This window comes from Ascaphus truei, chromosome 12 (genome assembly GCF_040206685.1).
Source record: "Ascaphus truei isolate aAscTru1 chromosome 12, aAscTru1.hap1, whole genome shotgun sequence".
Classification (NCBI taxonomy): Eukaryota; Metazoa; Chordata; class Amphibia; order Anura; family Ascaphidae; genus Ascaphus; species Ascaphus truei.
The window spans coordinates 31,705,647-31,729,765 of NC_134494.1; the positions used below are offsets into that span (position 1 = coordinate 31,705,647).

Below are 24,119 nucleotides of genomic sequence, written 5' to 3' on the forward strand. Positions count from 1 at the left end.
TAGGGTACAACCACCGACATGGTTCTGGTGATAGGGATTAAGATCCTGTACTAACAGGTCTGGCATGCACAGGTGAAATGGCATTAGATGAAACAGATGGTGAAGATGTTAGGGACACCTCTGACTGAGACCCTGGTGACCACCTCCTATAGGACTGATAAGACCCTCTACTTCCCGGCCTCTTGATACAACTGGACACTGCTATCTCTCCCTCAGACTTCCCAGAACTTTTACTCAACCAATTCCCCACATTCACATCCTCAGGAAATTTGATTAACACAAATGGCTGTACAGTAGGATCTACATATTTTACCTTCTGTGATCCACAGGTTGATGATGGGGCAGTGGCAGGGGCAGAATGGGCTGAGCAAAGTCTTGAATGTCCAGCACAGGGGTAGTAGCAGATGGGGTATGTACCGCTAGGGCCAATAACTGGGGCTTTAACAAGTCCACTAAATGTTTCCTGGAAATGAGCTTCCCTCTCCCTTTAACTGGGGACTGTAACTTGGACTCTGTAGAATGACACCTTCCCAGTCCTGCAGGGGGCGGTGCCGGTACGGGGACATGCTTCTCCTCTGTTGGTTGGGTAGCCTTCACCAGGCAGGCAACATCTGGCGGATGCAGGCCCACACTCACCGCTTCTGAGCCCAGCGGTGATGCGACCGGCTCCGCGGACGCCATCTTGGTGACGTCATCTGCGAGCGCCAATCTCGCGAGATCACGGGAGCAACACGCCCGGCGCCATTAATGATGTCACTTCCGGCGAGACCGGAAGTTCATCACCGAGCTGCGCACCGGACAGGGCCGTATCTGGCGCCTCAGGCAAGTAGGCCGCAACTGGATCAGCTGTAAAGTAGGAACGGGCGTCTCGCCCACAGCAAGGTAGGGGACGTCCATCGGTTCCTCCGTAGACAGCATACGGACATCTGGGATGGCGGCGCTCGTCGAACCTACGCAGCCTCTTGGAAGGACCCATCTGGACCGGAACTCGGCAGGAACGGGCAGGTAAGTGGTGATCTCTCCTCTACACGGGCCCCGCCTGGTAGAGATCTTCATCAATGTGGGACACCTGCGCCAATACGCAATGCCGGGGTGAGTCAATCGCCAGGGCGACCATGCTTATGGAGCTACCATGCTCCGCGGTCACTTGGGGAACCACTCGACACCCCTGGGGCAGTCAACTCACTCTCCTTGGCGTCGGTAGGTACTGATCCCAAGCCTGGGACTGTCGGTACCTTCTTTGCATTCCGGACTGGCCGTGGTAGGGCCCACTGGCCCACCGTAGGGTCTGCAGCAGCAGCTGAGGTAGTCATCATAGATGGCACCTGACCACTGGAGCCTCCGGTCACATTAGTAAGGGCGCACGGGCCCGCAGCATCCGTGGCAGGAAAAAGAAATGGAACCGCACCCGTCAGGGTAACGGCTCGCGAGGTAGGCATACACGCCTCCGCAGACACTGGACTGGCAGGCCGCAGGTAGTAAGTGCCACAGTGCTGCCACCACACATTTAGGCCGACAGGGCCACCAGGCAGGCGGCATCTTAGATGGATTTGCTCTCCAACCCTCTGTAATGATCATGCTGCCCGCAAACCTGACAAGACCCCGGTACTGAGGTGGAGAAGGGAGAACCCACACACCCGCAGCAACGGAGTGTGGTATAGAGCGTAGACGAGTCTTGGGCTGTAGAGAAAGGTTAGTCAGGTACTTGCTGGATCCTGGGTTCCAGAGGGGAGCGTAGTCGAGTCCGTAAGCCAATGGTCTGGGAGTAGAGAGAGCCGCGTAGTGAGTGTCCGTTTGCAGAGTCCAAGGAGAGGTAAGCGTAGTTGAGTGTCCATTTGCCAAGTCTGAGGAGTAGAGAGGGAAGCGTAGTCGAGTCCGAAGCCAGGGGTCAAGATCCAGAGAGGGTACGTAACCAGACCAGGTCAGGAACAAGGAGACTGGAAACACAAGAGAGAGCAAAGCACAAAACCAGACAGCACAAAGTTACAGATGATTATGCTGAGCACTGGCTGAACGCGGGGACAGGTACTAAATGCGGAGCAAAGGACAATGGGAGAAGGGGGAGGAGCGGAAGTGCGTCCCCAGAACTGCAGGAATAGGGAGAAGAGCCAAGGGGGAGGATTAGGGGCGGTTGCGCTGTTTGAGTGCATTGCGCGGCGCCCGCGATGGCTGGGGGCGGGGACAAGCGCAGGAGACCGCCCACAAGAAGCGCGGGTCCGCGTGCGCCCTATAACGCTGTTGGGCTGTCGCGTGCGGCCCAAGCGGGACCCGGTCGGCGCGGGGAAGGAGGCGGGACCTGCCCGCGTCGGAGCAGGAGGGAGAGCCGAAACAGCGACGGCTGCGGGGACCGGGGTGAGTGAGGAGGGGGCACGTTGTGCAGGATGTGCCCCCGGATCCCTTACACCCTCACTATCAGGTAGCCACCTGGGGGGGGGGGGGGAGTAGTTGGATATTTCTAAATCCAGAGATTCGCTCGAGGCAGCCATGGTATAGCCGCTCCTCACGATGGTATAGCCGCTCCTCTCTCTTTTACAGCTCACAGATGAATGAGCCTTCAGAGGCAGGGCTAACTCCTTCCAGCACTAGCTCTCTATGATTGGTTGAAGAAAACGCTGTAGCTCCTCCCCTGGGTGAAATTAGAGGCAGGGGTGGAAACAGAGTGTGACCTGCTCCGACTGAGCCAGTCACGTTGAGGGGCGGTGCCAGGCTTTTGGCGCCGAGAGGATGCAACTTAGTTTGCAATTTTTGCAGATTTTGCAATTGCAAGCCCATGCAGTCTACTACTTTGGAGGGAGCGCCATTTTGGAGATTTTAAGTACGCAACCCCCACACGGTGGCAGACATTTTAGATCACACATAAGGTACACAGGATCCCTGCCACATACCAGAGCCTGTCCCTTTTTAGCAGTTGTAAATTGGGGTACACTCTCCCAGGATAAGTTTCCCACAGGGAGCCCCCAATACAGAACATAGAATTAGCAAAGTGGGGGTCACGTTGCCAACGGACGGCACAGTCCGGTATGACTCCCCCACAGCACAAAGTACACGCAGTACAATGGTGCTAGTTTGGGGTTTACACCCTCTGAGGGTCAGGGTGCTGCTGGGTGCCCCATTCCTCAACAATCACTGAAGCAGGTGGTCCCCTTTATGGCAGTGTACATCAGGGTAACACTCCCAGGATCACACATCCTGGAAGCCCCCCGATATAGAACCTGAACTAGACAAAGTGGGGGTCACGCTACCGACGGACGGCACAGTCCGGTGCGACTCCCCCACAGCACAGCGTACACGCAGCACAAGGTGCCATTTTCAGTGTATCACCCTGATTGAGGGTCAGGGTGCTGCCGGGTGCCATATCCTCAGCAATCACTGCAGCAGGTGGTTCCCTTAATGGCAGAGTACACAGATTGTGGTACACGCTCCCAGGAATCACTCCTGTTGGGAGCCCCCAATATAGGACATAACTGGGTGAAGGGTATACACGCTGCCTGATGCTGGATGCCACCAGGTTGCGCCCCAACACCATCCATAAAGAAAGGTTCAGGGATTCCTCTCTCTCCACACGTGGCCCAGTGAGGACTCCCCCTTTCCCGCAGTCTCTGTGCTCGGTGCCCAGGGGCTTCCCAATACATAATGGGGCTTACCCCTGGCCCTCTTGCTCTGAGGTGAACTATGGGTGCCCAAGGGTCACTGGTATTGTACCATCAGGGGCCCTGGCCCCTCTGCCTTCACTGCTTTGCTATTACTGAACTCCTTCAGCTATATGAAGCTTCCTACCGGCATACTGTGTTCTGCCACACTCCAACTCAAGTGCCCTTTCGGTCAGCATAGCTTATAGTTCCTATAGTGGGGAAAGTGGGCCCTGGTTATGGTATGCCGGGGTCCCCAGGCAACCATCACTAGCCTCCCCTCTCACAAGCACTCTTACTGGCAGCATGCTGCCACACACTGAGTCTCACTCCCAGCGTGCAGTTACACTGTAAGCCTCAATCTCTGAAAGGCTGCATCTGTTAAGCCTGAAGGCCTGTCCTGTACTATCTCAGCAGGGCCTCCAAATGTAATCCAGTTTCCCCCTCCCCCTCTTGGAGATCCACTGCTTTTACTGTTACTAATGGTAGTGTGGTGCTGAGGCATACCTGCTGGTTCAGGAGAGCTGAGTGGCCACGATGGTAAGGGGCAACAGGACAGGCTTTTGGGGTTCTCTGGTTCTCTATCATTGCTTCAGCGCCTCCAGCTGTGATGGGCTCCTGTAACGTAGGATGTCAGCTCCCACCACAACACTCCTTGCCCCTCCTGCTCAGGAACTGACACCCAGGCAGAGGTATAGTGAATAGATAGATTTATAGGATATACTGCAGCAGCTCTTCACACAATATAGATGTTGAGGTCCCATGTCTCAGGACTTATGGATGGTGCTTACCCCGGTAGTATGGGGCCTTGATGGTCCCCAGGCCTTTCGTCCTTAGGTGGGCAAGCTCATCCACGGCATGGGGGAGGATGACAGCCCATGCTCTCACCTTCGCAAGCAGAGCAAGACTAACTAACTTTGCTCTCACTTGGAAGTCTCAGGGAGGGGCGGGTTCATGGACTGTACCTATCTTTGATAGGCTGTACACAGGGCATGAGTCACCACCTTACTTCCTTCACTTACAAGTGAAGCACAAAGAGGGTCGCTGGCCCATATATTAACCCATGAATGGCCTGAACTTACTAGGGACTTACATCACAGATACACTGTGGGGGAGAGGTATTATGGGGCATATGCATGTTACATAGCATTTAAAAAAAAATGTTGAGACATTTTTAATGCATTCTAATGTAACAAGCTTTTTTGTTCCTATAGCAACCATTTACCAAGTCACCACCCCTTCCCCTTCTGAAACAGCATCCCCTTTTAAGCCCGGCCCTCTCTAGCAGTGAACCAATTGAATCCAGTGCCTGCCTGGTCACATGATCTTCCTCACAGAACTTTGGCTGTCAGTGCAGCAGAAGAGGACCCAAGATGCATTTAGTGAACCCCGATTTCAGCGATCGATCACAGAAGAACGGATCGATCACAAAAGAACGGATCGATCACAGAAGAACGGATTGATCAGCAACTTAGCTAATCACTAGTCAGTGTGTAGATTGTATCGATGCACATGTTTTTTTTTTTAAAAGACAGCTTGGACTGCAGCTTTAAATCTCATCACAAATGAATATTAGTTAAGCCGTGCTAAAGTTTAGAACCCCTTAATGAATCTAGGCTACAGAGGGAAGGTAAAGCCCGCGGCCCGCCTGTGATGTACTCCAAATATAAAGCATCCTTTTTGTAACTTCGGACTTAAAAACTGGCAACAGAAAAAAAAATAGCCATGCACCAAAACACACAGGGGGGTGGGGGGGATCCCCCTCTTCTGTACAGTACAAAGATGTATAGATGTTAATCTTTATTTGTATAGCGTCATCCATGTACACAGCGCTTCACAACGGTGACACACGTGACAAAGTAATAGGGGACATCACCGGAATAAAAGCTCCATACATAAAAGGAAACAGGAAAAGGAGTCCCTGCCCCAAAGAGCTTACAATCTATGGATGCAGCCTCCATGTAATATGCACTGGATGCTGTATTCATCCTACACAGTATAATGGCTGCGAGTATGCTCGGTGCCCGATACTGTGCCATGGTCATCTTGTGAAATCCCTGCACTTGTTATTCAGCATACAGCAGTGTGACCTGCATGCACTGCCTGACACACTTAGGCTGCGCTTATAGTGCCGGTGACGTCCGGCTATGGTCACTGGAAAAATCAAATTGGGATGACTTCCAGTGATCGCGACCAAGCTGTCGCTCTGCGCTTACTAGAAGTGCACGCGACGGCGGCAATGCATTTGTTTTGACGTGACGTCGCATCTCTGTCGCCGGCACTATAAGCGCTGCCTTGGGCCACGATTATAGTGCAGGCGCGACCGCGTGACACGCACTCAAAACAAGTACTGCGGGCTGGAGACATCGGGAGCCGTAGCCGTGACGCGGCAGTCACGCTGCAAAAACAAATCCAACTGTATTTTCAAAAATCGCGCGCACTATGTGCACCTTCATTACTTTACATTAATTTGTTTCGGGGTCGCGCACGTGCGCACTGCTACTATAATCAGGGCCTTAATAACGCGTATGCTACGTTACACTTTGCTGGGCTCAGTACCCCCCATACAGCTCTTAGGCTCTCCCCCGTGCAGGCCTCAGGACCCCCCTAAACAGCTCTCTGCTACTTTTATTTATTTTATTATAAAATGTGTTACCAGTGTAGCCCTCTTTCCCACTAGTGTAAAGAGTCTACTGGTACTGGCATTACCTGTTGGTTCACGGAGGTCCCAAGCCTCTGCCACGGGGAGCCCGGGATGATATAGCAACACAATCTTGGTACAGCGCCTCCACCTGGGAGGGATCCCAACGTAGTGGGAGGAGCCCCTCACAGGAACCAAAATACTGATACACACAGTATACAATAACAATAACCTTTACTTAGGAATATGTATATGTATGTATGTATATATATGTGTATGTATGTATGTATATATATATATATAAAATGAGAATAGTAATACTACTGGTTGCAGCTACCCATCCAGCCTCACACAGCCTTACCCACCACCATGTCACCACACACGTGTCCACAGCACCCGACAGGCCCTCGGGCACCCGACCACCCCGGTGTCCACAAGAGTCTAGCCCCCACCCCTATATGTGGTCAGCACTGCCACTATGGTGTGTGATATTTGGTTGGTGCACTTAGTGATGTAGGTACCTGCTGGGTGCTCCAGCACCCAGGCATGCTGACTGGAAGAATGATGGGATGCACCAATCCAGAGATGAGTCCATCTCCGTTTGGGTGGTATCCAGCTGGAGCATCCCACATACAGATAGTCTTTAACCTTGCATGGTGATCTGAGCCCAGACCACTCTCCACAGGGCTGCGCACAAGCTTATCAGAGGAGTCGGGGCCTATCAGGGGATCTCTGGCCTAGTGCAGGGGCCACTGACACCCTGCACATACAACCTCCCCTAATTGTCTCCCAGCTCCGACTGACACGCTGTCCCTGCGCGCCAAATTTATCTATTCCCTTCAGCCGGGAGTTCTCTAGCCCTATTGGCTGCTGTGGGTCAGGTGGTGGCTATGCATCCTGGGGCTTGTAGTCCCACGCGGAGCCTACCCTTTCAGCCGCCGTGTGCGCTTAGCATACTGCGCATGCGCAAACTGTCATGGCCGCTGAAACTCTTTCTGCACATGCACGAACCCGCACACCCAACATGGCGGTACCCTGCAGAGGGAGCCCCAGCAGCGGAGGTACAGCTCCCACGGCAGCAGAGGTAAGAGGGAAACACCGGAGGACCGGGGAGCCATAGGGGACCTGGCTACACCAGGAAGTAATACAGTGAGAGTTACCTCTCGTTTTCACGTATGTCCTGGGCACAGAGTTTGATAACAATGGTTACATTAAAAGAACAGAGGTTATACGTCAATTCACAGACATTTCATGGACAGTTAAGAGTTGAAAAATCGGGTTCAAGGGATAAAAGGGCTGGTGAGTTTCAATGTGAAATAGAGAACATACTCCCACTGTTCTGGTCACAGGACCCCCCTGTGCAGCCCTCCAGCTCCTCCCCCTGTGTGTGCAGGCCTCCGGCTCCTCCCCCTGTGTGTGCAGGCCTCCGGCTCCTCCCCCTGTGTGTGCAGGCCTCCGGCTCCTCCCCCTGTGTGTGCAGGCCTCCGGCTCCATCCCATGTGCATGCCTCAGGCTCCTCCCCTGTGCAGGCCTCCGGCTCCTCCCCCTGTGTGTGCAGGCCTCCGGCTCCTCCCCCTGTGTGTGCATGCCTCAGGCTCTTCCCCTGTGCAGGCCTCCGGCTCCTCCCCCTGTGTGTGCAGGCCTCCGGCTCCTCCCCCTGTGTGTGCAGGCCTCCGGCTCCTCCCCCTGTGTGTGCAGGCCACCCGCTCCTCCCCGTGTGTGCAGGCCTCCTGCTCCTCCCCCTGTGTGCAGGCCTCCGGCTCCTCCCCCTGTGTGTGCAGGCCTCCGGCTCCTCCCCCTGTGTGTGCAGGCTCCTCCCCTGTGCAGGCTCCTCCCCTGTGCAGACCTTAGGCTCCTCCCCTTGTGTGTGCAGGCCTCAATCTCTTCCCCCTGTGCAGGCCTCAGGCCCCTCCCCTTATGCAGGCCTCAGGCTCCTCCTCCCGTGCACTTTCCCTACCCTGCACAGACACGCGCGTGACGTCACTGTCTCCACCAATCGCTGCGGAGTCCAGTCATAGTAACAGGGAGCCTCCCAGCCAATCAGATCCGCGGCCGCCCATCCCTTTTGTGAATGAAGCCGATGTGCGGGAGGGTGGGGGTCGGTTGCCAGGCGACGGGGAGCGGATAGAAACCCAGCAGACGTGGGGGGGGAGGGGAGGTGTGTGAGCCCTGGCAACTGACACCCAATGGGAGGCCGAAAGAGGGAGAAGAGGGCGGGGGCTATTAGAGTCACGCTAAGCACGGCCAACAGGGTGGCGCGGGTAGCACCGCCCAATCAGGAAAGAAAAGACGGGGAAAGCGGCGGGGTACAGGAGACTGACGTGCGCAGCGGCCTATAGGAAGGATAGTTGAAGGCGGAGTAGGCGTGGTTAGTGCGTGACGCAGATTTGGGCGGAAACTCAGTGACAGAAACCTTGCTCCCCTCACACACGGTGCGCAGCGTCACTTCCGAGTCCCGCTCCCGGTCCCCAGTTACTCACACAGCCCCGGGAATGAGCGCAGAGGGGTGCTCCGTGTCCTCGCTGCCCGGCGCCGGCCTCTGCTGGTACCTGGGCTTAGTAACGGCCGCCTGGTGGGCTGCGAGGGCCGCCTGGTGCCTGCTGAGCGGCCTGCGGGTCTGGGTGCTGGGGAGCGGAGCGCAGGTGGGTCCGAGGCTCGGAAAATGGGCAGGTGAGTCCGTCCCAGCAACCTGCCCGCGTTATGAGAGGGGAGCGTTATACTAAGGGAGGTCGAGGGGGGTTAGACTGGATGGGGGAGGGGGTTATACTGAGGGGGACGTTATACGGCAATGTATGAAATAGGAAGTCTGTCTTGTGTACAGCATAACATCCAGTCCTGTCTGAACTCCTTTCAGCATTTACAAGCGAAAACGTTCGTGTGAAATTTGGATTGAGCCAGTCCCACTTACATAGTGCTACTCTGCAGGCCTTGCCTGTTTTCTGAAAGATGTTACCAACATGTATAAATATATTAATGGACCGTGCTGAGTGTAAGTATGGTGGTCCCTCCAAATTAACATTGCCATTGTAATCCAATAAGTGAGCATGCCAGGGAAATTAGGCCTGGGGCTGCTCATTTCTAAGCAAGTACAACACAACTTTTTAATGTTTCTGAAATGAGCACAAACATTCATAAAGTTCACAATGATATATATACACACACACAACTCTGCCCCACAACTTTCCAAAAATAATAAAGTGATCTTGTCACTTCTTACACTGCCAACCTTTTCTCTTATTTGATGTATTTTTTCCGGGGGGCTCGGAATAATTCTGGGCAAGGTGCTATTACATGACTAACTTCTTTATTACAATTATTAAATAACTTTTAACTGAAAGTTTCAATGTTGGGCCTCTTTGCCAGCTCCTGGTTGTGTGAGGTTTGCTCTCGCAAATGTTCCTGCTTCCCCCCCAGCGTTGCACATGGTTTTAAAAGGTATTTAGGTAATCCTAAAGGAGTATGCACATGTCTTTTCCTGATTTTTTTTTATTGTGTTGTGCCACGCACATTGCTGTATCGCTGTTTACATTTCTTGCCCAGGGGCCCAGCAATATATTGTGAAGCAATGTGTTGCTTCCCCACCTGTCAAAGGAATGACACTGGGCAGTCTGTGTAATATCTTACAGTTTAGCTGCAGTCTCATTCCATGACATGCTTTGTTTCCGAAAGCAGATCACTTGGAAATACTCGAGGCTGTGTGAATTGAATGGCTCCGAATTGATATGGATCTGTTGAATTGCTGCTATTCAGCATAGCAATTGTGGTATGCTGATCTGTCAGCATGCAGTCAGTGAGCTATGCTCACACAAGTAGACGTAGGAGAGAACCTCATTACACTTCTGCTGTACAGATCTGCCAGTAGAGTTTGCTTCTGCAGTGACAATATCACACTTACAATGTAATTAAAATAAACTAGAGGTGTAATACTAATTTTCTAGAGGTCTAATATGAAAGATATTGACAGATTGTGGCTACTTGGAGGTATATTCATAAAAGCACTATTAATGCTTGTTGGCAGGCATATTCTTGAATGGGTATAAATGAGCGCTATGTATTATAACACTTCAGTGAATATACCTCCTATGAGCGATTACCTGATGCAAGTTGGTTATGGAATAAATGTGATCTGGTGCCAGGCCAGTGGATGAATTCAATGGATCATGTGCAGTGTGTAAATTCATTGATCTTGGGTCTGTTCCAGGTCTAAGAATGAATGAAGTCTGCAACTGGTCAATAAATGAATTACAGGGTGCTTGCACCAGGTGTGTGACTGGGAACGAAGCCTGTGAATGTTTGTGCTTGGTCTAGAAGTGTAACTGTAGCCTGTATCTGGTCCATAGATGAATTCAATGGCAGCCTGCGTCAGGTTAAGAATGGAGGGGGATTGATGCTTGACGTAGTTGAGCGAGTGCCATCAGTGAATTAAGTAAATGCAGCAAGGGAATTTGAAGTATCTAAAATAAGATTAATTGCCCACTGCAATTTGGTCAATATATGAATAAATGAGCATGCAGTTAGTCCTTAAATGGATATATTCTGCAGTGGGGGACGAATGATTGGTAGTGGAATGGATTAAATAATGAGGGAGTCTGCCACGAGTCAAAGGGAAGCGTGAACTTGGTCTTAAATGAAATGTTCAAGAAATGAATGAACTGGAGACTGCATCTGGTCCATACGTTTGCACGGGATCAGGAAATGAATGCAAGTCTTGAGGGGCTTATTCAATATACTTTGAAGTGTACCATCGCATCCCGATTGGCTTTAAACTCCCATTGGCTTGAATTTGAGAATGGGGGAATCATCTAAGGCAGGGCTGCACAACATACGGCCCACGGGCCGCATGCGGCCCCCCTGGCCTCTCTGTGTGGCCCGCGGTGACTCCGGCCGGGCGCCAGATAATTAATTAAATATTTTTTTTTTTTTTTTTTTTTAAGTTTAAAAAAATGGCGGCGATTCATCCCCCTCCCCTCCTCCAGCGCTGGTGGGGGGGGGGGGGGGTGCTGACATGTGAGGGGGGGTGGGCTGCTGACATGTGAGGGGGGGTGGGCTGCTGACATGTGAGGTGCAGGGGGGGGAAGTGATGTGAGGTGCAGGGGGTGTATGATGTGAGTTGCAGGGGGGGAGAGAGTGTCATATTGAGGAGAGGGGGAAAGAGTGTCATTGAGAGGAGGGGGAGAGAGTGTCATTTAGGGGAGGGGGAGAGTGTCATATTGAAGAGAGGGAGAGAGAGAGTGTCATATTGAGAGGAGGGGGAGTGTCATATTGAGGGGAGGGGGAGAGTGTGTCATATTGAGAGGAGGGGGAGAGTGTGTCATATTGAGAGGAGGGGGAGAGAGTGTCATATTGAGGGGAGGAGGAGAGTGTGTCATATTGAGGGGAGAGGGTGTCATATTGAGGGGAGGGGGAGAGGGTGTCATTGAGGGGAGGGGGAGAGAGTGTCATATTGAGGGGAGGGAGAGAGAGAGTGTGTCATATTGAGGGGAGGGGAAGAGTGCCATATTGAGGGGAGGGGGAGAGTGTGTCATATTGAGGGGAGGGGGAGAGGGTGTGATTTAGGGGAGGGGGAGAGTGTGTCATATTGAGGGGAGGGGGAGAGAGTGTCATATTGAGGGGAGGGGGAGAGAGTGTCATATTGAGTGGAGGGGGAGAAAGTATCATATTGAGGGGAGGGGGAGAGTGTGTCATATTGAGGGGAGGGGGAGAGTCATTGAGAGGAGGGGGAGAGGGTGTGATTTAGGGGAGGGGGAGAGAGTGTTATATTGAGGGAAGAGAGACATGGGGGGGCTGCTGACATGGAATGGGCTGGGGGGATGTGGAGGGGGTATTGTGTTTTTGATGTGGAGGGTGGTATTGTGTGGGTGAGGGGGAGAGATGGGGGTATGAGAGATAGATGAGGATGATGATGATGGAGAGGTGCTGGAGGAGAGATGATGATGATGATGATGATTTAACCCATGCGGCCCCAATTTTTTTTTCCTTGGAGCAGTTCGGCCCTTCTCACTTTACGAGTTGGGCAGGCCTGATCTAAGGCAATACATAATTAATCAGCCTTCATATGCCTGTACCTTTTTAATGGAAAAAAATAATGTTTAGTGTACAACTGGTTAAAGTATTCATTAATGGGGGTTAGCCCACACCTAGTCGGTTAGTACATGAATGAAGGGGGGGGTTATATACTACATAATGAGTGGGAGACTCCACTTTGTATACAAAATGATGAATGGGAAGCTTTATCCTCTGTTTGAATCGCCTGCAATACTACACACTGCTCCTTTTTAGGACATAACACAGTAGTGTTCAAGTTCAGTCCTCGAGGGTTACGAAGAGGCCAGGTTTTCAGAGCAATACATAACAAAGCCTGTTGCTTTTGTGATACTTGACTGACTAACCTGCCCTTAATTGTGGTAATCTGTGAAATCTTGAACGCCAGGTCTTTTGGTTGCCGTTGAGGGCTAAGCTTGCCCTGATGTAAATGAACACGAGTGGATAACTCACTACGTTATCTTTCTGTGCGCGTGCGCGCGTTGCTAAACGTAACATTCTCATAGTGCTCAGTCGGTTATTCCAGCGATCCCTAATGTTACTTTAAAGCACAGTACCACTTAATAAGCTATAAGCATATTATTAAGATGTCCTGTTAATTAGCATTCACCAGTGCCCATGAAACAACCCTAAATGTATACGTTCCACAGCATCTCATCCCAGCTACCACTACATAGTAATAGTCCTACCGAGTTGTTATCGTTTATTTGTAAAGTGCCAGCCTATTGCGCAGCGTGGTACAATGGGGGTACGGAGTTATGTATATTCCATGAACAGAATGATACAGAAGGTGATGCGAGCCCTACAGGCTAGAGGGAATAAGGGGAAATGTTGGAACAGAAGGTAAAGTGGCTTCTTGTTGTGGGACGGAGTGTGCCTCAGGGTGGGGTATGGTCTAACCCAGAGGTGTGCAAAGTGGGGGGCGTGGGAGTTTTCCGGGGTCACGTTGCCATGGCATTGTGATGTCATTTGACCCCCTCAACGTCATTTGACGCAGTAGGGAGTGGGGGGTGCGAGCCTGGACGTGAGCAGGCAGGAGGGCCCAGGGTCAAAACTTTGCGCACCCCTGGTCTAGCTGCACAGCTGATCCCATTTAGGTTAGGGGGTAAGGATGTTAGGGGGTGTTTAGTGTGGAGTTTGGTCCAGTTGCACAGTAGGTCCCAATAGGGTTTGGCGGTGGCTTCCTTGAAAAGTGGAGTTGGAAAAGTCTTGTAGGAGGGAGTGACAAGAGGTAATAATGGCGGGAGGAAAGGCAGATGTCATGGACAGAACATAGGGGGCTTTTAAGGATATATTTGTGGGTGAGGGCTGATATAAAAGGGGGCAGCATTGTTGAGCGCTTTGTAAGTCACAACTAGGATTTTAAATGAAGGTTTTAAAGGATGTGGGAAGCCAGTGTAGTAGGGATTTGTATGGTGGAGCAGTGAGTTGGGTAGATAAGTCTGAGAGCAGGGTTTTGGATGGATCGAAGTTGCATCTTTGGCCCAGATCCATAAAAGGGTTCTAAGCTTTAGCACACTTTTACTCTCATTCATATGAATTGCAGTAAAGGAGTTAACAGCTCCGGGACCTGTACAAAGAAAGTAGCTCCACAAACTCGACTTGAAGTGTGTGTGAGTGATGTTAGTTATTACATTACACTCGTATAACTTTTCTATAGAACAGACTGTAGTAACACTGGGTGCAATTTGGTTACGCTCAGGATAGTTGAGATGGTTTGTGAACAGAGCACCACCTTTTGGGCAATCTGTAACATGGCATGGGCAACAGTGAAATGAATGAAAGCAAGGTTCCCGTGTATTTTTTTTTTTTTTTGTACAGATGGTTACATGGGATTTTCTCAGTGAATGAATTTCCAAAATGGAAATGTTTTAAAGGTTAAATCAACGTTACATATCTCCAGCAGTGTCCAAAAAGGTTCTTCTCCATAGCATGCGTTGTTCTATTGGTATTCGGAGAGCATTCGTCAGGAATGTTTCCCAGTATTGCTTTAGATTATAGCATGTTCTTTATGAGGGTTTTTTAATGAATAGGCGATGCTGGTCCGTCACTGTGTGTCGTCGTCTTTATAACAAAGTTTAGCTTCATCTAACAAGCTGGAAAAGCATACAACCCGGCACCTTTAGAAACAAAGCCCAAATGAATGTCCAAATAGACAAATACTAATTACACAAGTAATAACATTATTGGTTTAATTGTTTAATTAGCTCGGTCGCTTTTTTCAACACCCCCTTTTTTTTGTTTAATTTAACAAGCTGTAACGCGCAATATAAACAAAATAATAAACCATAACTTGGGCTGCACAAAAAAGGGGTCATGGTTTTTAGAACTGCGACTAGAGGTGATTTTAAAAATAACGATAGATACTTCAGTGCTACACACTACGATGAATCTACCAGAACCTATATAATTGCTAAAACTTAGTTGAGATGTGTATACACAAAATATATATGTAAATGTAAGCACACATACATACACTGTAGTTACATTATCACATCTTCTGGTGGAGAGGAAGAGCCATGATAAGGTTACCCGAGGTACCAGGTGGAGTTGTGACGTTATGTATTCAGCCTTACAAGTTGGCTTTTCTTGACTGTTTCTGAGTATTTTTGTCGTTTTTGCTTGGTGCCAGCTGAGATTCCCATAATCTTTCTCCTCTTCCTGTTGGTTCAGGTTCCAAACCTTCAGCTATTGAGAGCAGCAGGGGCTCTGACGACAGGGTACCTGCAGTTGTACGTACAGAACATCTGTTAAAATGTTCTCAGATAACTTATCACCATTCCTGACCCATATAAATAAATACATGTTCTTGTACCGCATCTAGTCAATCAGAAATCGTAACTTTTTTTTTTTTTTTTTTAATCTCATGATTTATATTAATGTGCACCAAAGATAATTGTGGCTTGGCCACTGCTGCTTTTATGAATTGGACTGGGTGCCATTCATGCGCTAGAGCTGCTGGCCTGAATGTAATTTTTTCACTGAGCAATAGGCCTCATCTGTGTGAACAGCGACTTGATGTGACTGAGCCCTAGAGAAGGGTTGTCATGTGACTGAGGCATTGGTTAGTACACGTGCAGCGAGCACGGGGGGGGGGGGAGAGATAGGTGGGGAGTGGGAGGGAGCTTGAATACAGCACATTGATGGCCTGTTTTCTGCCCGTGGGCACTTGGCCTCTCAACTCTTCCTGGGAAGACTGTGCATCAAATCAATTGTGGCTGAGAACATTTAAGGCAGCGCGAGAGGTATACTTGCCCGCATGGAATTTTGCAATGTGAAATAAGCACTGTTAATTGAAGATGCGTGTCACAGAACACTGTCCCGTAGTCCACATTTGCCAGCAGAGAAGGTAGCAACAGCCTATTATTTGTAGTAAAAGGAAGAATTGGTTTCATTATGCGGAGCAGTATGTGCCGGGTTATTGGAGGAAGTGATGCACGGCTCGGCTACAAACAGCACCTTGTTGCAAACACCATTTAGAAGGTAGTCCCGACCCACAGGAGATTAACCTTTTCTGGTAGACCTACATTATCGATCCTGGAAGTGTAGTTATAGTGCAGGGCTACATAATAGTGTACATGGCACCTGCTAAACAGTTTTGTATTTTTTCGATAGTGAAAGTTAATTACACATTTTCTGCAGTACTTCAGCATTAGGTGATATCTTTTTTTTTTATTTGGGCTAACAATAGATATTATAAGACAAGCTTTCGAAAGTTCTCCTCTCTTCCTCAGGTCAGCGATACTGATTTACAGAGATTCCAGGAGTTTAACAGATGTTTAAAAACCGAGAAGTCTAAGGCAGAAGATGTGGAGAATTCGTGTCAAAAGGGGCTAGAAAATAAACACAGGGCAATAGATGGATGAAAGGGTTTCTGGGAAATGGGGCAAGCATGTGTAGGACCATATATCCATCCGCAGTGGGATGGAGAAGGGGTTGAAATGAAAATGAACAAAAGTAGAGAGAAACATTACAAAAAATGATGATGGCGTGTAAGAAACCCCCTTATCGGCATGGAGTCCTCTTGTTTTGTGTTAGTATGATCATTTTGAGTTCCAATGTTTTCTGTTCTTGGTGCTTTTAAACATTCCTTTGAGGATTTTGATATTTAAATTTATGGAATGATCTGGCTGCATTGAATCATATATACCAGGGGTGCTAGATTTTGTTTTTTGGGGGGGCGGGGGCAGCGGTTGCAGAAGACCCACGCTCTTACCCAATGCATTTAAATGCTGGGGGACCGAGCGAGGCCTCTGCAACGTCACTTACTGCGATTCAGTCGGCTTCAGCGCCGTGGGGTCACATTTGACGTTTCAGAGCAGGTAAGGGGGTGCCAGCGGGGGGGGGGGGGGGGCGGGGGGTGGGGAGCGGAGGGGGAGTGTGTTCAAGGCAAGAAGTTTGCGCACCCCTGATATATACCACATTCCTGGATGTGCAGCAGAATGTTCCTTTACCATTGAGTGCTCAATGTTTGTGACTGGCTGTGGGATGGTGGTTTATGTTTAGAGTTTGCAGCGTTTGTTGTTGCACGATCTTGTGCCATTCTCAGAGTCCTTGCATTTGTTATGACGTTTTCTGTTGCCTGATTTCTGCCTGGGGTTTGGCAGTTGCCAACAGAAAACTTCATAACAAACTCAAGGACGCTGAAAATAGCAACACAATCAATATAGTTGGCGGTGCTTTAGGGGTTCTTTGGTACCTGAAAGATATTATACAACACTGTATAATCATTTTCAAAGGTGGGGAGGATTACATTTAAAGGTTAACTGCCCCGTGTCTGAACTCGTTTCCTTTCTGTTGCATTTAGTTCTTAAATATTGCATAAAGTGTACTCCATCTGTTTATGGTATATTTGCTTTTATTTTTAGTCTAAAGATTTAACATGAAAGGCCTATCTCCTTTGCACGTCGAACTGTAATTATCGTCACGTTGTGCCTTTTTTGTTTTGATGCGTGAGCACAGTTTATTTATCAATGATACGGTCGCCATCATTTCAGAAATGTCTCTCTCTCCCATGGAAAAAAACAAAAGCTGTTCTCTGCAGAATAGTGTGTGATGCAGCGCACAGCGCCAGGAAAATCCTTCCCTAACAACAAGAACATTTTATTCTCGCTGCTGATTGGAACAGAACAGCCTATCAGGAGAGCCCTTTTTTTCTGCAGTTTTGCACAGGTGCAAAACAAACTGATTTATCAATGAAAATATCTCATTTTAACTGGAATAAAACTTTAATTTGCCCTGTATGTATGCAGGGCACTATAATGTGGAATAGGGAAATATCTCAAACGTCTTTCACAGCAGATAGAAAATCTGGAGATCGGATGCTGGCAGTTATTGATGTTGGAAGGTGTACAATGGTTTTTAGGAGCCAGTCTTTGGACAAACATTTTTATCTGAACATTTTACTCTTTCAATGAGGTCTTCTTTTACCGACTTTGCAGAACAGTTTGTAAATACTTTGATATGTTAACCAGCATGCGACACAAACACTGCCTGTACGGAAGCACAAATGTTTATTACAGATGGTGTTAAATAATAAAATAAGGAGCAACCATTTTTCATTTTGCAGCTGCAGTCCACACTGATCTTATGCCCTGTTAAGGAGATCCAAGCCGTTTAAATATAAAGTGTCCGGGTGGTTAAAACGAAGCTCTGTCCAGAGCCCACTGCAGTCTAAAAGTTACCATGGTAACCAAAGATGCTAAAGCTTATTCATGATTTTTAACACTTTTTTTTTTTTAAGAGAAGTACATGATCGGTGATAAGATGCTAATATTAGCAGGTAAACTCATATAGGCTTCTAGAGGGATTGCTCCTTTAAGGTAGATGTACAAATATTTAGATTACTGTTCTAATTAGACATGTGACACCCTTGGATTAATTGTAAGAACTGTAGCAATGTGTATTGTGTTTTTAAACCATGAACACCAAAAGCATAAAAGACAATGTCGGTCATAACCGCAATCACAGTCCTGCCTATATGGCTTCTAAGGCCGCTATTATACTGCCGTTGTGTGACCACGTGACGTTGCACGCAAAACATGCACTGGGGGTGACTGAGGCATGGACGTGACGTCCTATGGCAGGGGTGCTCAACTCCAGTCATCAAGCCCCCCCCAACAGGTCAGGATATCCCAGCTTTTGCACAGGTGGCTCAATTGAGCCTCCTGTGCAGAAGCACAGACTGATTGAGCCACCTGTGCTGAAGCAGGGATATCCTGAAAACCTGACCTGTTGAGGGGGCTTGAGGTCTGGAGTCCAAATCTACATGACTTATCATGTTTGACCAGTTGGGTCGGACCGAAAGAATAGTCTGGTTTCCATTTTGTTGAATATTATGGCGATTGTTGCTATATATTATTTTTTTTTCTTCTATATAGCTTTTCGGAGACAATCTGCATACGTTCTTTTCAATATGAACACTGGCTTTTAAAACAAATCTTTATTGTAAAGTACCAGGGAGGACCATATTAGTAGGTTTTAGTGTATTATTAAAATCACAAATCTTTATCTTTCCACATTGTACACTGGCTAATACATTCCTTATCTTGATCACGTCCCTGTGGCACTCTGAGGTCACTCTCCACACCCTGCACTGGCAGAAAACCTGTGTCCTTTTTTTTCTTCCATCTCTCTCTTTCATTGCAAATCCTTTCTGGAGAGATGTGCCAGCTACAAAGTGTTTGTATTCCAGTGGTGTCGCTGAGCCAGACAGGTCTGCAACAGAGTGTTTTATTTTTAGACTCTCCGTTGCCATTTTTATCCTGTAAAAATATTCATCAGTGTCTGCGTGACAGTCCGTCAGTTTTTATAAATGTGCCAGGGACCCGCTCCTTCTCTGTTCCGTTCCACGTGCGCATTCAACGCACACCTCTCTCTTATTCATTTATTTTCGTGCCCCTCTCTACAAAAGACCTGTGTAGCAGGAGGGAGGGGGGCTGATTTTTATTCATGCATTTGGTTCTTTTGATTCACAGATCTTTAGCGTCACGTGGTTCACTCATTCTCTCCTGTACGCAGTTGCTTACGTATCTTCGCTTATTGTCTATGCCGCGTGAACCATTCAGGAGTATAAGGCTTGGGGCTTACTGTGGCGCAAGATAGAATGAAGAGGGATATATATATTTATTTATTTTAAAATTGCCCGGCTTCTAAAATGAATGTGAAACTGAAACACTTCTTAAATGTAACTGACCAATTGTAGCATAAATGTGTTTAACATGGCTCATATGTATATATCCCAGTACAGGCATACCCCGCATTAACGTACGCAATGGGACCAGAGCATGTATGTAAAACGAAAATGTACTTAAAGTGAAGCACTACCTTTTTTCCCCACTTATCGATGCATGTACTTTACGGCAATCGTCATATACGTGCATAACTGATGTAAATAACGCATTTGTAACAGGCTCTATAGTCTCCCAGCTTGGACACAGCTTCGGTACAGGTGTTCAGGACAGGCGCATGCGTGAACTGCCATTTGCCTATTGGGCGATATGTCCTTACTCACGAGTGTACTTTAAGTGAGTGCCCTTAAACGGGGGTATGCCTGTAATTGTACAACAATGTAAAGGCAGGCTCCACAAAGAACCTTTTTTATCCATAGGTAGGCAGCTATGCCTTAAATTAATTTATATCTATGTATCTACTATACATCTATATATCCAGTGTTCCATGTGTCCAATTCCAAAAAACAAGTGTTTTGCTGTTAAATTAATGCCAAGTCATTTTGAAACGTCTGTACAGTGTATATCGAGCTACTTGGCATCCATATTGTCCTATTTGCATCAGTGCAAGATTAAGGTAAAATCAGTAAGTTGATCCTTTTTGGCTGCCACGGCCCCTCTGGCAAATCGCGCCCTTGTAATTTGCCACGTCACTAAACCCAGAAATGGAAGAGTCCAGACCCTACGTCATGGAACACACACAGCGTTAAAGGGTCAAAGTGAATGTTTACGGGGTCTCATCTGGGTGACTGATGCCTTTTTGTACCCAAATCTGATGTCCATAAGTAATTGTAATGTATTTGTTAAAGTGAGACACGGGTGGGGTCTGCTTCTTTCTGTGTGATCAGTAATAGTTAGTACAGCCACTTCCCCACTCTCCCCACTTCCCCTGATCTTTACGGGTTGCCTGATAAAGACAGGTTGAGGTTTTAAGCCAGCCCCTCCCCACTTTTCAAGTCAGCAGGTTCCTTTCATTTTACTGGATATAGATCCAATGTTGGTCTTTCTCCCTCCTAATAGAGGTAAATGAGAATTGTAATCCTAATAGAGGTATATTAGTATTTATCTGCTAGTGTTAGGACCTGTGAACAGGGTCTGCCTTGTCTTAAAGGCTTACAATGCTTTGGCCAAAGGGTTAAACTAAATGACCCTTTTTCAAGAGAATATATAAGTATTTTACTGTGTTTTTGTCATGTTGGATGTAGCATTGGGCTTCTATGTCGCTTGTTGTATACATTTGCCACGCTCAATGGCTCTCCTTTTTGACACTTATATACATATATATTTTGTGGGTGCTCAGGGGTTCCCAAAAAGAAATTGCTGGGGTTTTGTGTGTGATTTGTGAATGAAAAGTTATAAGGTCCTGAAAATCAACCATTTTAACCACATGGGACTGCTCAATGTATGTCACACACAATACTGGTTGTGTGTGTGTGTGTGTGTCGCACACAGTGCTGGTAAATAACATATCGATGTCTCACACAACGCTGGTAACGTGTGTGGGGGTGTGTGCATGCGTGTGTGTATGTGCGTATCACACGGCGCTGGTAAATCGTGTATAGACCTGTCGCACTCTGAGCATCTTAAGAGGGAAATAAGTCCGTAAATAACCTGCATGACCAAATGTCCCTTCACTGGGAATATTCAAGGGCAGCAAAGCTCAGGATACACTAGTTTCATTCTTAATGACTTGGTATTGCAGTTACCCTGGTGACTTTCCTCACATGTTTTTATTAATTGCCACCTGTATATTGTTGCTGTGCTTGTGGCTGGCTTGCGGTGTTGGTTTTGTTCACCTTCTATTCCCATCCCTCACCGCCATGTTTCATTGCTCTTTTCTTTCATAAAAATGCAGGGAGTTGCCGCGGTCTTATTAACTTGCAGCCCGCATGCTCATCATCTTTGTTCTTTGTTAAATATGAGCTGGCATCTGTGAGACTGCGTTAGCATTCAGTGTTCGGGACTTCAGCGGTTTCTAAATTCGGCTTTGCTAAGCCGGTGCCCTGTTTGCTTGAATCAATTGGGGCGGCTATTTTTAGCAACAAAGGGGAATTGAAATAGCAATTTTCTTTCCATGTAATAGATCCCCAGGAGGAATACTGATGCAAGTTCTCTGTCATCCCTCCTGCTCATTCCTCCCCCTTACCCCCTCCCTTCCCAAAAGAACGGAGACACGAAAGGCAGCTGTCACGGTTTGCGGCAGTATTAATCTTTAATCAATCGAGTGTTTTCTGTATTCAGGTGTTCGGGGGAAAAATAAAGGGTCACGAGGAAGGACCCCTGCTTCAATTCCGCAAGAGCTCGTGCATTGTCGGGGCTTTTAGAATTAGTCGGGTGAAGGAGTAGACAGACGCTAAAAATATCACATCTGCTCGCAGTGTTCCTCCAGTCTATTTCTGATGTTTGATTTAGATAAGGTTGATTGGGTAGCTTCTATAAATAACTGTTCCCAGAAAGTTGAGGACAAAGTGAGTAGAATATTTTTAACCCACGCAGTCTGGAGTACTTTTTTTCAAGGCTGCACGTGATCCATAAGATGGGTGACACGAAGTCGGGCGCCAGTTCTGCAGAATGGGCAACGAGGAGGCTAGGCATCACCTGAGGGGTTCTTTCTAACTGTGATGCTTAAACGTACATTTATTTATATGCTTTGCTTTAGCTCGAAGTGGTCTTTTACACAATGCTTTTTCCGAGGGGAAGATGGGGGAAGAGAGGGTTAATAGGAGAAAATAACAACAACCAAATGGAGTTGGTCAAGAGAAAATACATAAAGATCGACATCTGATAAAGAGACATTATAGAGCAAAATATTCCGTCTTTGCAGCTTTCACGACCATGTGCTTGCTGTCGCTCTGTTTATTGCATCTTATTTTGAAGCTTGATATACATGTAAGATGGCTGGTACATTTGAATTAATGGTTGCCACTAGATGTCCTGAGGTCAGCACACGTTTAAATCTAAATTGTATGTATGTATCCATGGAGTCTTAAACTAGAGGTGCCCACTTCTCTCTCCCCCGCCCTCCCCCCCAGGATTATACATTGTTACATTATAATAATGCATGTATGTTACTTGTTCCGTATGTACAGTATAACCTTCCCATTTGAAAAATAGTTCCTGCACGCCTGTATGTATCCATTGATGATGCCAAACTCCTGCCTGAGGTTACCTGAGGACAGCTCCGGCATTCACTGAAATAACTTTGTGCAATCAAGGTTTTGGGATCACAATGGTCCGTTCTTAGTGTAGTTTGACAAGGAAAGCTACATTTCCTAATGTTCTGTACACATAGGGAGCAATACATGATTCCATTATATATCGTATATCAAAGAAACCAATACTTGGTAGTCATAGTACCTGGTTTTTGGTGGCACTGGTTTTGCAGCCGGGGGAGTTTGGTAAATAGACCATGCTGTAATCCCATCCTCCTTCCTACCTCCACAGGAGTAGTAGTATAAGGGGTCCCTGATATGTAAATGTTTAAACCAAAGCAATGCAGTGCCGGCCTCTCTAGCAGCAATGTGGTTAACCCACTGGGCTCCCTTCCTATGTAAAATCACTGATGCTTTCTGGATCGAGCATTGACCAGTAACATAGGGATAATGTTTCAATGCCCGTGTCAGTCGTGGGCCAGTTACTTTGCTCCTGTTGTGGTACTGCTCCGAAATAAGAGATTAAAAAGCACAAAGTGCACAGATGGACCATACATGTCATTTTTTGCTGTGTTCTGTAATATCATATAACCCTACTGCATATTGGGAAGAAAAATCAACTATTACTAACTAATACATTATATTTTTTCTTTTTGTTGATGCAGTTGTTACTGGTGCAACTGATGGCATTGGAAAGGCCTACGCAGAGGAGGTGAGATTTCCGTTATCCTGTCCCCACTAACATTTTAGTTTGAGTTCATTGGTTCAGGAAGGAGGAACTGACCTGTATGGCCCGAAAAACTTTCTGTTCAAAGCAGTATTTCTGCTGCGGCATTAAAAGCGCCTGGTTCACTTTGGGCATTTGTAAGGAAATTCAAAAGTGAAGTTGTTTTTGGAAGCCGTTGGTTAACGGAGTGGCCCCCACAAGTAATAAAGGGGTTGGCCAGATTTCGACCAGTGAAATATTTGTAAGTATACAGAGAAGCGGTAGCACGCTTTAGAAGTTATGTATTAAAGACTCTTGCTGCAAAACTGTGGCGTGACCAGGGTAATATTCTGCACCAAATTTATTTAAAATAAAATGAGAAATAATTTGGCCCCCGTGTCTGCCCATTTTCCTATCTGCTGTAAAACCTTTCACCCTGTTTGATTCTTGGGGCTTACTTTCGTATATAGGATTTAGCGTTTTGTCTACCTCAAGCTTGTTTGCATCGCCTTACTGTATTGGCCCCTACCACCTTTTTTCTGGCAGGCTACTCCACAAATCCACCACACTTTCTGTGAAAAAGTACAGCTCAACCCCCTTATAACGCCGTGCTTGGGGTCCAAAGAATCGCATCGCGCTATATGCGGATCGCGTTAGAAATAATGTACAATTGTATGCATTGTACAATAAAGTATTTAAGACGCCAATAATCGTGTTGTA

General features: G+C 47.6%; 1 protein-coding gene across 3 annotated transcripts in view; it reads left to right on the forward strand.

The window, feature by feature from the left end:
- The first annotated feature begins 2,034 nt into the window (after nucleotides 1-2,034).
- The window catches only part of HSD17B12 (hydroxysteroid 17-beta dehydrogenase 12), a 63,065-nt gene continuing 40,980 nt past the window's right edge, over nucleotides 2,035-24,119 (forward strand). The window contains exons 1-2 of one of the 3 annotated variants that reach the window (XM_075567235.1): nucleotides 2,035-2,416; nucleotides 23,359-23,405. In XM_075567235.1, coding sequence (XP_075423350.1) covers nucleotides 2,050-2,416; nucleotides 23,359-23,405 — 414 coding nt within the window. In that variant the 5' untranslated portion in view covers nucleotides 2,035-2,049. Of the gene's footprint in view, nucleotides 2,417-8,649; nucleotides 8,941-23,358; nucleotides 23,406-24,119 lie in introns of those variants that run through there. The other 2 variants (XM_075567237.1, XM_075567238.1) reach the window with 2 other exon arrangements.